This window comes from Topomyia yanbarensis, chromosome 3, assembly GCF_030247195.1.
Source record: "Topomyia yanbarensis strain Yona2022 chromosome 3, ASM3024719v1, whole genome shotgun sequence".
NCBI lineage: Eukaryota > Metazoa > Arthropoda > Insecta > Diptera > Culicidae > Topomyia > Topomyia yanbarensis.
Window position 1 is genome coordinate 359,925,113 of NC_080672.1, and position 15,855 is coordinate 359,940,967.

Genomic DNA, 15,855 nt, shown 5'->3' on the forward strand with positions numbered 1-15,855 from the left:
GCATCACACGCTCTTGCTAATGCCGTTGTCACTTCATCTGCACTGTAGTCAATGTGGTTGCACTCACGTCTCAACACCTCGACGAAGACTCCCTTGTCGAACTTCGTTGTTTTCCACCTCCGTTCGTTTGATTAGATCACACTCGGATGTCTATTGCTTCCGATAGTGTACCGGATCGGTTGGTGGTCGCTGTAGGTGTACTCCTCGCACACTCTCCAATTTAAACTTCCAACCAGCCCGGGGCTGCAGAAGGTAACGTCAATAACTGAATGTCGTCCTTCGCGACGGTAGGTGCTTGTTTTTCCCGTCGTTTGCAACATCTACGTTCAGCTTTGCAAAGGCCTTGAGTAGACTACTCCCCCTTGAGTTGGTGAAGCGGCTGCCCCATTCTACTGCCCAATCGTTCAAATCGCCGGCTATAAAGACAGGTCTCCGATCGATAAGCTCTTCTGTCAGCTTATCGAGCATTTCTGTGAATCGATCGGTCGTCCATCGCGGATGTGCGTAGCAGCTGCAGAATTGATTTTGGCGATTACGAAGCCTTCATCCGCACGATAAACAACTTCCTGAAATGGTTATCTCCCCGTCGTTCAAATCGCCGCTGATTTTACGTTATCTGATATCCAGTTTCCATTGCTGGCCGGGGTACGGTAAGGCTCCGAAATGATAGCTATATCGTATTTCGACTCCGCAACAGATTGCCGCAGCAATGCTGCGTCGGAGTGGTTGAGGTTGATTTGCATTACCTCCACTGTGACTTCGTTGCACTGTCGCCTGTTTGAAGGCCGGGCGTGGTTGTTATCTTCTTCGGTTGCGCAGATCAGACATCTGCCGGAGTCTGCCGGCAGTCTTTTGCCATGTGGCCTTCTTCCCCGTGCCTTCTGCATAATTTGCTCCTCTCACGTCCACTGCAGTTTCTCGCCAGGTGGCCGAACTCGTGACACTTTAAGCACACTTCCGGTCGCTGATAAACACTCAATGGACACTTTGATTTTCCCAATTTTAATTGCTTTGTTTGCTGCTTCAACTGGAAGCCTAACTGAAGGCGCTTGCGTGCCGAAAGGTCCCTTCCTCATTCGAATCATCATCTGCACTTCTCCAAGCTCGCACTGTTTTTCCAGAGCTTCTCTTAGCTCTTCTTCCTGGGATATCTCAACTATGTCCTTACATTGCATGGTTGCCTTCGAGCACAAGGCTCTCACTGTCACCGCTTCACCCATAGCTTTTTCGGTGAGCTCTTTATAAGTAGAGCTGTTTGACTTCGGATCCTTTTTCAGTTCCAGAATCATCTCTCCGGTGCGGGTGCGCCTGATTTTATTGACGTCTGAGCCAGCTCCTTGAATACCGGGTTTGTCCTCATTGTGCGCAGTACCTCCTCGTAAGAGTCATCGTTTGCTTTGACTTTGAATGCTTTACCTTTGTTTCGTCCCTTGAGGAACTTTCGCTTTTCGGACCTATCCTTATTGTTCGCCTTCCGTTTTGTGCTGCCGACGACTTCCCATTTGGTGTAATTATCCACGTTGGTGGCTGCTTCGTTCGCTACGCGTACCACTACGCCGGGAACCTCCTTGTGTTTCTTGGAAATAGTCTCGCATCACCTAGAGAGGTTCTTGGCCTCTTCGGTGTAGAGAGGGACGTCCCCTGGGGTTTATCTTTCGCCTCGTAAGTTTCCCTCACTTTCGGAGGTGCCACTGTTTGCCTTATTTCCAAGGATTTCTTTACCCTCAACTGCTCCTTTCCGGTTACCTCCGCTTTCTGCTCCAAAGTTCTCCATTCCATAACGGCCAATCCGAGGTTACCTTGTAGCTTCAGGACTAGTGTCTTGATGTCTTTGTACACATTACTCCATTTGTCAACAAAGCTCTGCAGTTCGTCCACCAGTTTTTTAGCTACTACTGTACTCGGCAAGTTTGATATTTTCAACCAGGCGCTCTCATTCTGCTTTTGTTGAAGCTGCGGCTGCGGCTGCTGGTGCTGTTGAGGCCGCTCCTGGTGTTGAAACTGCGGCTGATGTTTCTCCTGGTCGTGCTGTTGTTGCACTGGTTGATTTTGCCGAGGTGGTGACCTCGTTAAATCGCTTTTGGCGAAGGGATTCGCCGCGTCTACTTTATATGTGTAAGTTTCTTGCTCCATTTAGTTGGGTCCCAACTCCGGGCCGCTATCTCCACTCGTTGTACATGGTTGCCTCTCGTGATCCCATGATTATATATACATACTAATATCTTAGCAACAGAGAGGTCATGCAAGGGTCGACACTATCCTTCATGAGGAGTCGTGTTCAGAGTAGGATCGGCGTAAAATCGGGAATGCTCCAACCGAACCTAGTACCACCAACTAAATGGTGACGAGTTTTGAACGTACCCGGAGACCTCCCTGTTAGCCCTCTCGCCATTTCAAGTCGGTGTTATTCTTCCTTACTCAGTAGAACAGTACGACTGTCAGCCCAAAGTTGCCGTCCAATTCGTGATCCGTGTCCTGTCCGTTGACGTTCGCCATGTTGGCTCCGGTTGGGCTAGAGTGCTTTTATTACTAAGATCTTAGATTATTAGATCTTAGCAGAAGCGGCACAGACTCGCTTCTTCGGAGTTGCTTTCAGAGTTATGGCTTTTTTAAAGATTTAACAGAGCCCAATCCAAACCCCACCATATCCTAGCAAAACTCTCCAACTCGCAGTAGGGCCGGAGGGTCGGGGGGTTCGTTCGGCCCCTAGACTCCTGTCCTTCCTGTCTCTGCTGCCCCCGGGTGCGCGTGTGTATGTGTGTGTGAAGATGACTGAACCGATTTTATCAAACTTAGTCTGAAATGAAAGGTACAACGTTTCCATAGGGTGCTATTGAATTTAATTTAATTCCGACTTCCGGTTCCGGAGTGACGGGTTGAAGAGTGCGGCCACACAGCCAATTCACATTTTTGCATTTATCATATAGAAAGGTTATGCAATCACTCTAAACATCGTCAATCTAGTTTCGGTCGAATTTTTTTTGTGCAGCTCTTGGTATCTGTGCACCACTTGCTCTTTTTCGTTTTCAAGTTTCTCTTTGTGCGGCCGTTCTGCACATCGCAGTGTTTTGTGCTGCTCTGTTTTTCAAATGGCTATAGTCTGAAAATGACAAATCCTACAAACAAATGTAGTAGGAGTGGTTTTCACAAAACTAGTCAAATATTTTATTTGAAATATTGAAAAAAATTAAATCGACTCCTACACTGAAAAAAAAATCGATTTTAAAAATTTTAAGTTGATTTTCAAAAAAACCCATCTTTTATTTGGTTGAAATTTTGTTCCAAGATAGGTCATTATGTTCCCTACCTACCGTCAAAAATTCAAGTTGGGCACTTGCAAGGAAAAAAAGTTATTTAAAACAACTTTTCTTTGTTCAAGCTGATTTTTTTCAGTGCATTATTATTCGGGATTCATAGCTTAGAGACCATAAGCCAGAATCCCGAAGAGAGAGACCAGAATCCAGAGTCGCGAGTCCTTAACCTATAATACTGAGGCGAGTCTAGAGTCCAGAATCCAGAGTTCAGCGTCGGGAATGCAGAGTCCAGAGTCCATACCGCAGCGTTCCGAAGACAGAGGTCAGAGTCCAGAATTCAGAGTTCCGAGTGCAGAGTTCAGAGTCCAGAGCGTAGAGTTCAGAGCCCAGAGTCCAAAAACCTAGGGTCCAGAGCCCAGAGACCAGAAACCAGAGAAATACTGAGCCCAGAGTTTCCAGCACATAATCCAGAGCCCAGAGCCCAAAGTTCAGGTCCCCTAACACAAAATGGTGATAGTAGAGTTTAGAGTCCAGATTTCAGAGCTCAGAGTCCAGCATCCAGAGTGAAGATTCCATAGTCCAACAACCAGAACCCAGAGTGCCGAGAAGAGAGGCCAGAGTCGAGAATCCAGAGTCCCGAGTGCAGAGTGAATAGTCCAGAGTTTAGAGTCCAGAGTCCACAGTTCAGAGTTCAAAGTCCAGAATCAAGACCTAGAGCTCATAGCTCAGAGACCACTGTCTACAGTTCAGAGTCCATAGCACAGAATTTCGAGGCGAGAGCTCAGAATCCAGAGTTAAGAATGCAGCGTCTAGAGGTCAGAGTGCAGAGAACAGAGCTGAGAAGCCTGAGTCCAGAGTCCTCAACCCAAATTACTGTGGCCAGAGTCCATATCTCTTAGAGCAGAATCCAGAGCCCGAAGTACTTAACCCAAAATACTGAGGCAAGAGCTCCGATTCCAGAGCACAGAGCCCAGAACCAAGAGGCCAGAATCCAGAGTCCATAACAGAATCTCGAGGCGAGAGCCCAGAATCCAGAACACAGCGTAAAGAGTGCAGCATCCAGAGTTCAAAGTCCAGAATCTAGTCCTCAGAGTCCAGAGACGAGAATCCTGAGACCAGAGTGCAGAGTCCAGAGACTAGCGTCTTCAACCCAAAACACTGAGCCCAGCATCCCGAGAGCCCATAATCCAGAGCATAGAGCCCAGAGACAAGCGACCAGAATCCATAAAATGAAATGCTATAACAAGGTATTATTCGTGCCTCAGAAAGCCCATATTCGTCGCCAATTTGGGTTGTACCGAAAAAAATAGACGCTTCTGGTCAGAAAAATGGCGTTTGGTTATCGACTATCGTAAATTAAATAAAAAAACGATAGATGATCGATACCCAATCCCAAATATAGCTGACATATTAGACAAACTTGGTCGCTGTCAGTACTTCTCAACTTTTGATCCGGTCTCAGGATTTCACCAAATTGAAATTAATAAAAAAGACACTCCGCAAACTGCCTATGTTGACGATAGGCATTACGAATTTGTCCGAGTCCAGAGTCCCGAGGAGAGAGCCCACAGTCCAGAATCCAGAGACCCGAGTGCAGAGCCTAAAGTTCAGAGTCCATAGTCTAGAGTTCAGCTGCCAGAGTGAAGGATCAAGATCCCAGATACCAGAGCTCATGGTTCGGAGTTCAGAGTGCATAGTACAGAAATTCGAGACAAGCGCCAAGAGTACATCATCCGGCGATGAGAGTGAAGTCCAAAATCTATAGTTCAGTGTCCATAGTCCAGAGACCACAACCCAGAGTCCCGAGAGGAGAGCCAAAAGTCCAGAATCCAGAGTCCCGAGTGTAGATTCCAGAGTTCAGAGTACAGACTTCAGAGTTTAGAGTCAAGAGCTCGGATTACAGAGTCCAGAATCAAGACCACAGAGACCATAGTTCAGAGTCCAGAGTCCGTAGCACGGAATACCGAGGCCAGAACCCGGTGTCCAGAATGATGATTATGACTTTCATTGGTTTAGTTTTCGCTAAAAATACACTGAAAAAAAAATCAGTTTGGACAAGCAAAAGTTTTTTTCAAATAACTTTTTTTCTTGAAAGTGCCCAACTTGAATATTTGACGGTAGGTAGGGAACACAATTACCTATCTTGGAACAAAATTTCATCCAAATCAAATGTTTTTTTTGTAAATCAACTTTAAATTTCAAAAACACGATTCTTTTCAGTCGATGAAGAATTTTTTCAATTTTTTTTTTCAAAAACGTGACTTAATTTTGTGAAAATCACTCTTGTAACATTTATTTTTTCGCAGGATTTGTCATTTTTAGACTATAGTCAGTTAAAATTCACGATTCCGAGATTTCTGGTCTTGTATGTTTGAAATTCTAAATAGGAAACTTTTTTTCTGGATATTTAAATAACATAATGCGATGAGTGAAACGATGTTCAGGAATGATTGACTTTTATGGCAAACTAATTATAGTCCGGTTTTACGAGTGCACACTACTATTTGAAGAACAAAGCTCAGAAAATATTGGATTAATACCATTTTTCTCCACTAAAAAGAAAATTGGGGAAAACTACATTTGCGCGTAAAGAGTACACAACCTATAAATAAACTGGTTGTGGGATGTGCCTTTCGACTTTGTCCCATCAGAATCCGTGAATCAGCGTCAATCCGGCGCTAGCTTAGTGCTGTCCCTAAGCTAGTGTCGGATTCTGATGAGACGAAGTCGACACGCAAGTTCTATAGCTAATTAAATTCAGAACACTAGCACACGAACTCTGACATACTTTCTGTGCTCAATGACTCACACAGAATCCCGAAAATATTCGAACAGCTGTGGTAAAATATTGTGAGAAATACTAAACATCCAAATAATTCAACTTTTGTGTTTTGAAATTTTTGTTAAAATGTGTATGGATATTTCGTGGCCCACAGTTGATCACGTCCATAAAAAAATAAAAAATAAATCACAATACACATATATGTTTCAAATTTAAATTGAATAATTTTGTTTTCGTTTTTAGCTGTCCTGTGGGAACATTCCACTTACCTCATCGCTGCTGAAAACCGTTTCCACACCCGCCTTCCGCTCCGCATTCGAGCTGCCCTCGGTATCCTCGACGGTGTTGACCGTGTTGGTCGAGTTGCCCTCCACCAGCCCCAGCGAGGAAGCTGCCGATTTGGCAGGATTGCCAAATTTCTTCTTCAGACGGAAGCGTATTTTCGATTTTGTTGCTTTTGGTGTTTCTTCCTGTGGGCGAACGAAATGCATAAAATAACGAATAGTCAGTAGTCTCGAACTGTACATAATGCGGAAAACCAACCACCCCGAGCTGTGCCAGGAATCAACTGTACATGTACTACATTATCCAGCTGAGTGGCTGGCGAGACGCTCTGTTCCTACAGCCCTGAACTTGGTGCATCTGTTCGCTGACCAACCTATCGCATAAATCTCCCTTTGAAAGTCTGAGATAGTGTGTGGCGAACCGAACCATAATTGAGGTTGATGAAGAAAGGATAAAGCTAATCTGATTGCCCGTTTCCACTGATTGGCTTACGAAACTATGCGGTTCAGGGAGGAGAACCGCGGGTAACTGACGGTCGTTTCGAACCTGGAGCAAAGTCTGATGAAGCGCGAAAGAGAGAGAGCCCGCTCGAGTTTGCCGGATTATCGTTCGCGTAATTATTCTTCCGCAACCGTGCAGCACCGAGCAAGTAAACCTCGGCCGTAACTCTCGGTGTCTTAGAATGGCTAATTAGTTGTGCGTGGTTGGCGTATTTAATGGGTCTTATTTCGGGATCGGTTTGGCTTCACCCGTTGCGGTAAGTTCTTCCTCTCCGCTGTCGGTTTGAGGAAACATAAAACCTTTCAGAAAAGGTGCTTACAAAGAAATTATGCCACGGGGGCTAATGAATCAAAGTAGGCTAATCAAACGTACAATTACCGTGAGTAAAGATAAGCAATGACTAACGACCTTAATGAATTTTGTGGAATTATAAACTCATTTGAACACGTTAATCCTTTGACTATGTATAGGTAATCCATTTATTTCGAGATGACATTTCCCAATTACACAATAATGAATGAGATGCAAAGTGCAAAGTGCTTCTCCCCATTACTCAATTAGTTTCGAATTTTCATGATCAAAACCAATATGGGTACGTTATGTTGTACTATAACAAGATTAAACTTTTCCTCGTAGAACCTCAAACCCAGAAATGCAACACAGTCGGGATGGGACCTACCTGATTGTTATTACCCGTCACCGGAAGCTTGGGCCGCCGACGGTGTATCCGCCGCCGTGCGGTTTGGTAGATCTTCCAGTACAGCACTAGTATGACTAAAAGAGGAACATAGAAGGTGCAACACGTCGCAAAGATCTGGAATGAAGCGAACACCACCCGCAGAGGGACCAGTCAGTGTCAGTTGGTCAACAAGAAGATAATTACCACACGCTTGTAGTCCTGCCGGTGGCCATGTCTTATCATGCTACCGAAAGCACCACAGAGCTCCCACTCATTTCCTCCTTTCACTACACTTTCGGCACCTGGTATGCTTACCTGGTATGCGATGTCCTGCGAAACCATGCATTTGAGCTGCTCTATTCGTTGTAGATAGTCCGGGTCCTTCCAGCCGAACTGTGGCGCTAGCGAGACGATGACCGAGGCAAACCACACTAGGAAGATCATCGTGAACACCCGGCGACTAGTGCGGGAGTGCATGTAATCGATATTGGTCACCGCCCAGTACCTGTTGGCGGGTGGAAAAGGGAGAGAGATACCAGATTGGTGTTATAAACTGACCGGATATACTAAACGGGAAAGGAATATCGATTCGCCCTTTTCCGGCACTCGATGAATCAATTATGTTTGTCCTCGTTCAGTTGGTCTGATTTCTTTCGATAAATTAATTGAATGGTAGTTCAATATTTTTTTTCCGTACCGTTAAAAGTAAACACCGCTTCTTAAACATCCTTCGAATGAGTTTTTTTAAGCTGGAAATTCATTCGAACGCCCCTTTCAATTTGCCCGGACCAGATGCTGTATCATTGAATGAAATTGAAAAAAAATCGTTTAAATCCTCCATCCAAATACGTCGGACAAACGAATGGTGTCCGTGTAGCAAAAAAAAGGTGGAACATTCTCATCATTATCCCGCCGGTATCGATGCCGAAATTCTCGCTTCCGTTAAGCCGATTTTGCCATCGCCCCGCCGGCCATGGCCCAGATGATGGCTTGCGGGCCGATGAGGGTGTAGGCCGTCACGGTCTAGCAGCAGCGGTCGTACACCTACAAGCTACAAGCGTTCGCACACGTTTCCGGTGTCCGATTTGAATACAGTTCATCTAAATGTGATTTCCATGACACAATTTACATATAATTGGAATTCGTTGCACTCCCGGGGTGGTCGGTGAAGCTTTTGGTGCTGTCATTTAAAAATTGTCTATTTCCACTAGGATAAATGGATAATTTTGAATTAATTGGCGAAACTGCGTTTCTGACTTGTATTCTGAAAGTATCAATTTTCTAGTGTAGGTTACGGGGTTATTCTATTTTTTGTTGGATATTTTTCCAACTATTCATAGAAATCCATGCAATAGATCGAAAGTAGATCGCGTTTCAAATTGTGCCTCTTCTACCAAGAGATTATTTCGAAATGGCGTTTTTTCCGAGTTGAGATCATAATGGCGGAAAAACTATTCAGTTTTGGAGATTTGTTTCGTCAGGGCAGGGGGAATACGTGGGTAGTACTACCCACTCGAACATTACCGCGGGTGGAATTACCCAATCGAAAGTTTGGAACAAACTCTCAACCTGAAATTAACCACGTAGTGTCTCGCGCACAAAATGCATACGTTTGAAATTATCGATGTACAACAATTTCATATTAAACTTGCAGTTTTTGACAAAGAGAAAATCACTGTCAGGACATATTGAACCGAATCACCGACTGGCCTCCTTGGATCCGCTGGGAACTCTTGGGATCAGATTTCCAGGTAGCTGTTACCATATCAACCAAAAGAGAAAAGATAACTAAATTCGGATATCTATCGGGGGTTTAAAAATATGTGTATGAGAGACATGCAGGATCGGATACCTGATGCTAGAACATTAGACGCACGACCAGACAACATGTTTAATGTTGTGATAACCTTCACCTCAAGCGCAGAGACCGTTCTCCCCGACTCCAATACTCCGAAGATGCGCATTCAACGTACCATGATTGGACATGACCCAAAGGAACCCAACAAACAACGAAGGCTGAAGAAACCTTTGATACAGGAGAATAAGCTGAACAATAGCTGTTCAAGCAATTATCCAGCCAAATTGCTTGTTGGGAAATCACGACCTTCATCCGTTCCCTTTATCCAAGGTACCTTTCGGATTCCAAAACTTTCATTGCCCCAAGAAATTTGATAAATTTTCAAGCGTTTGACAAGATATACTGGAAAATTCGTTGAAGCTATGCGATCCTTCATAAATATCTCCTTCTAATGTCTAAGTGTCCGCCTTCTCATTACCCGGAATGAAACAGTGTGATAGAACTCAAACTAATATTTGTATCTGGTAATCTGGTACGATTTTTCGTTTCGTCTGAATCAAGCCATTCAAAAGGTTGTACGCTTCCACCGGAGGAATTTCTTGTTTCGATTCGATTGTTTCGGATATAGTGGACGCGTAACTATTTGAATCAATGGGCACACTAAATGTAGCGAGGTCGAGTTCAATGATAAATCTAACGCGCTAGGCCGAACTGGTGGAGTTGACGTTCGTGTCATTTCCATCGTAGTCAAGATGGTCATATTGAAATTGGCGCGAATATCATACATTAAGATAGATCGGTTATCATCGTGAAGACAAGCCCATGGCATACCGTGGAAGTTGAAGTCACCTAGAGCCAGCAGAGGTGCGATGAGTATGGAAACAATATCAATAAGTCTTTGCCTTTGATTCAGATTTGACAAGCGACAACTTCAATACCTGGTGGTATCAGGCCGGTGCCGAACAATGGCTAATCCGATTGAAATACTAGCACATTTTGATCTATAAAACGCTCCTACATAGTGTTTTTGGGGCTCTGACAAATAATGTTAAAATTGTGGAAGATCTGCGTCGAAAGTCAACCAGGTTTTCTATAATGCAAATACATTGTATAAAACTTAGGAAAACAATAGGAGTGACGCACTTACTTCGGTTTTGTAACAGCACCTATCAAGGGATACTTTCAGGCGTTTACGAGGAAGCTCAGGAGTGGAAATGATTCTCCTTTTTTTGAAAATTTATAGGCACATTACAGGATGTTCCCTCAATGGGATTGTCAGAATCTCGCTCTTTAGTGAGCGTAGAAATTAGTCGTAGCCGGTGGCGTAGCCCTCTTTAGCATTTTATTTCGGAGTGGACCTCAAAAGAATGCTTCAATGTTTTCCGTCTAATTTATATGTGGGAAATGTCGACAGTTCATGCGGAGTCTCTCCACAGAAGGAAAACTTTTCACGTTTCTCTCCTTATTTTCCGCTCCGTACCTTGTTTCTACAATGGGTAACTATATAACCCTATTGTTTGCAACGTCGGTAGTTCATGTGGCAAAAGGCGAACAGCTAGATGAGTCCCGTTCAAAAGAACAAAGTTTGGAAGAACAGATCCGGCGAACAGCTCGAAATGAGGCTAATGGAAAATAAGTTGTTTTCCTATACTTCTCGATTGTTGCTTAACACAATTGCTTGCGTCCTAGAATTTTCACTGTCTGAAGCGAAGGGTTCTGGAAGGAGCCAACACCATATTTCGCAATTAAGACCCCTCCGGGAGACTACATCATCAATCTCTACTTCCCGGGCGGGTACGTATACAAATACTTATTCGTACACGCCCGAGTGTTGTTTAGTAAGATCGTGCGATATATGGATGATGTTAAATGGCTTATCTTTGGTCCGAAAGAAGACCGTCCAAGAGTTCTATTAGATGGATATGGTTTGTATTGAAAATGTGACTTATCGGAATTATTTTTGTAATCGGAGAAATATTCAAATCGTTCTCTGTCGGTTATCGGAGATACCTCCCCATTAGTCAATATTATCATGCGGGCTTCAATATTCACCAAAGAAGGTTCAATCGCAGGGAATGCAACAAAATTGAAAAGAATGCACAGTGGTCCAGAATGCAAATTTAGCAGGAATTTTGAGATTTCACTTAAAATAAACAACTTAGCCTTATTAAGTCTTTGGAGAAGTTTTCGTAGTTTAGGTGCCCCCTCTTTTTGCTAAAACAACAGTTAGGGTGGTTCTAATTTTACCAATATCAAAAAATTAACTTTTTAATCATTCTAGCTAGAGCCAAACGACCTTCAGCGAAGTTGTAGAACGAAAATTTTTACTGTATCGATTTTGTTGGCTATTTTCGGCAAATTTGAGACTAAGAGAAACGAAAGCAATGAAATTGAAAGACGGATAGGTATTCTAGAGCGAATCAGTTATAAACTTAGAACGGAAAACTAGAACTAGGCAGGCTCATATGGGCATGATCGAAAGGAAATGTGAAGAATTTTTTGCCTTCTGCAGAGTAGGAGTTGGGCGTTTCACCCAAGTCTACCGCATGGTCTATGGTAGAACATAACTCATCATCATGTTTTACCGCCGACGCCGGCGTCGTTTCTCTTAGTCTCAAATTTGCCGAAAATAGCCAACAAAATCGATACAGTAGAACCTTGCGGCAATTAAAACATAGTAACACAACGAAAATTTTTGGAAAAGTTTGCTGAAGCCATGTAAGCTCTATCTGTCATATTTTTTATTTTACAACAAATTTAAAGTCGGAGCTTAGGATGTTTCTTAGAAATACAGTTTTATTCCAATAACTTTTGCTGTATTCATTTAAAACTGAAGTAGTCTTCAGACAACTTTAAGATTGTTTCAAGGCGAATAATTTGTTTCATGGCACCATATATCTAGCTGTTTCCGTTGAAAAGTTATGAGCACTTTTTCGCCATAAATGGGGTTGTTTGGAATAAAATACCACTCATTTGGGGCAAATAAAAGATAATTCTTTTTGAACTATAAATAATTGAGCAATTGCGAATACGATATTTTTTAAAATTTCATAAAATTGAATAAAAAAATCTATTTTTGAAATATTAAGTGCTTATACCTTCTGAACAATAAAGCTAGAGTTTTAATGTATTAGAAGAAAATATTCGTCTTCAAAAACTCTGAAAAACATCTGAAGGATAGGTTGGAAAAAAATGATTACTGAAAAAGTTACAATAAAAATTTGGTTTTTCATAAATTGACTCTTTGTAATATGTAATTACTGTAAATTACTCACGGTGAACAATATAAATGTAGTTTCGTTTTCATGATAAAATATTGCACTTTACAATACTTTTCTATTATTTTAAATAGTGGGTAGGGTGGTTCTAATTTTTTTAAGATCAGAAAATTAACTTTTTAATGGTCCGAGATAGAGTTTCGCTGTCTTCCGAAAAATTGAAGAAAATAATATTTTAAAAAACTTTGTCGAAGACACTGAACCTCTATGTCGTGTACTTTTCATTTTACAAAAAATTAGGATGTTTCTGAAAAAATGATTTTCTTTGTATAACTTTTGCAGTTTTTATTTTTCATTAAGGCCACTTTGGAAATACTTTCAGATATTTTCAAGGAGAACAATTTGTCTTAATATATTGAACCTCTAGCTTCGCTCGTTAGATAGTTATATATACTAAAAATAAACTATTTTTTGAGTAAATATTTCAAGATATACAAAATATCGCATTTGCCATTTTTTGGTGATCTATACTACACAGCATGCAATTTCATATGAAAGCAACAGTATTTAATGGTCGGTGCCTGAATCGAAGATAATTCTATTTGAAAAAGTAATATTTTTATATAAAAGTTCTTATAACTTTAAAACGAAAAAAGTTAAGTAGTTGGTGTTTTAAAGCAAATTGTGCGCCCTTAAATAATCTTCAAGTTGTCCAAAGTGTACTTTAGCGTAAAATAAAAACTTCAAAAGTTATAGAAATAAAACCGTTTTTTAAGCAACACCCTGAAGCTTACATTTGAATTTCTCGTGCAATGGAAAATATAAAAGCTAGAGCTTGCATGTCTTCAGCAAATTTGTCTAAAATGTGTTGCTCTACAACTTCATCGAAGACAGTAAAGCTCTATCTTGAACCGTTAAAAAGTTCCATTTTAAATATTGCTAAATTTAGAACCACCCTAGCATCGGTTTAAACAAAAAGAAGGATCTTGCAAAGTACAACAACTTTGCCAAACATGTTGTAAGACTAAATCATTTAATTTTAGCAACAAGTTAAAATTCCTGCTAAATTCACATTCTGGACCACTGTGGAATGGAGTAATTGGTACTTAGCTGTACAAATGTTCTATGTAGTATCAGTAATAAATTAATACTTTTTTGCCAAGCCGTCGGTCATACAGCCCGTTAACAAAGGGTGTTTCCAAATGAATGCTAGCTATTATCAGGGAGTTTTCATTTTAACTAACATACGCCATGTCTAAACTTTCATCAATACGAGTAGAAACTACTCCGAATCTTACTTCCCACTCGGGAAAAAAGTATTCCGCCGGCCCTGTGTTTCGTGTTCCCCTGTTCCGAATCAGATACTAGCACCGAATTGACGCTAGCTACATAAAACCTAGCCACGAATTGTGTAACACAAGTATTGGAAACTGCGTTATTCTCATGGTTGGATTTTATCGTTGGCAATATACACACAGCCCCTCTGGGATTGCGCATAAATGACTCTGTTTATGAGTTCACTTTTATTTTTAAGGTTGAAGGCATCTGCAGCGACTAAGGTACTCAATGCACTGATGGTGAGTTCCTACATCATATTTATAATTATTATTTTTGATTTTATTATTTTTTTGTGTTTAGATTACAATTATTTTATACGTTTCATTTGTTTTATTTTTTTATTCGCCCTATTTCTATTATTATTTAATTTATTTTTGTTTATTATTCACTCCACTCATTTTAAAAAGAAATATTAATTTTACTTTTTTTGCATTTTCTTTTCTCTATTAAAGATATTCATTTTATTAATGGGAAAATGTACTTTTGCATATAAAATATTTAAAATAATCCATAAAGAATTGTAAAACGATCCATAAAAAAGTTGTCCATGTTCCATAAAACAAAACTGAAAATCCATAAAACAGTGTGAATGATTCATAAAAAGGGGTGATTTGATCCATAGATTATGTAAAATTGAACCATAAAATAGTGGCAAAAGAGCACTAAAATAGTAATAAAAGAGCAATTAAAATCAACCAATGCCCCATAAAAATATTGGAAATGTTCCATAAAATGATACATTTTGCGTCATAAATTAACTGATATTGATCCATAGAATATTAACAATGTACATTAAAACACGTCGATATGTTCCATAATATCGACAAAAGTGTTCCACGGTATTACAAAATGGAGCAATAAAATGTCAGAAAAAGTTCCATAAATTTGATGAAAATGTTTGCTAAATAGTTTTTCTTGGTCCATAGAAGCTGTAAAAATGAACATTAGAAATGATTCATATATCGAACGTTAAATTATGGTTCATGGATATTTACAAAACGATCCATAAGAAAAGAAAATGTAAAACGATCCTTCAATATGTGCTTATGCACTAGAAAACACAAATTTAAGGAATTCATGCGAAATTTTATGGTAAACTGAAAAAATAAGTTGTGCTTAATAATTCTCATAACAGTGACAGTATTTTAACAAGTGAGCTTATACTGGGAGCTAGTGTAATGCGGCTTGGCCGCATATCCGAGGCCAAGGATCCGAAGCGGCGCAAAGCCGCTGAGGATCCGTTGGACGAGGCATTGATTAACCCGTAGCTGGAATTGCAAGCAAACCTGTGGTCCTCTCGTTTGCCCGGTTTACTTAAACATAGGGGCTATAGCTAGTTAAAAGCCGACTGAGCGGCAGCGAAGTCGGACAGTGCACTAGAAAGCGATGTGGCGTAGCCACATTAGTCAGTGTTCGTGTATAAAGTGTCCGTTTTCGCTTCAGATAGTTATTCAGATAGTATTTGCGACTCATGCCTGTATGAGTGGTCTAATAACTCTCAGCGCTCTAATATCATAGATACCCTGCCGTTTAAAGAGTTGCCATAATGATTTCAGGTAAGCTAAGGTCAGTTAGCTGACTAGTGGGATACGGAAGCTGAAGTTTAACTATAATGTATGCATTGTTTGTTGTAGTTTGACATTACAACCAAATGTAATAAACTTTATTATTAGTTCGAATAGCAAAAATTTCGCATGAATTCATTAAATTTAATTTTTCTGGTGCATAAGCACATATTAATGGATCGTTTTACATTTTCTTTTCTTATGGATCGTTTTGTAAATATTCATGAAACATAATTTAACGTTCGATATATGAATCATGTCTAATGTTCATTTTTACATCTTCTATGGACCAAGAAAAATTATTTAGCAAATATTTTCATAAAATTTATGGAACTTATTCTAACATTTTATTGCTCCATTTTGTAATACCGTGGAACATTTTTGTCGATATTATGGAACATATCGACGTGTTTTAATGTACATTGTTAATATTCT

The 15,855-nt window shown here is 40.7% G+C and overlaps 1 protein-coding gene across 1 annotated transcript in view; it reads right to left on the reverse strand.

Moving 5' to 3' along the window:
- Positions 1–15,855, reverse strand: part of LOC131692132 (5-hydroxytryptamine receptor-like) — a 589,846-nt gene that overhangs the window by 114,986 nt on the left and 459,005 nt on the right. Inside the window, exons 8-10 of the mRNA XM_058979004.1 lie at positions 7,817–8,006; positions 7,502–7,636; positions 6,306–6,506 (exon numbers count right to left, since the gene is read on the reverse strand). Coding sequence (XP_058834987.1) covers positions 6,306–6,506; positions 7,502–7,636; positions 7,817–8,006 — 526 coding nt within the window. The remainder of the gene's footprint in view (positions 1–6,305; positions 6,507–7,501; positions 7,637–7,816; positions 8,007–15,855) is intronic.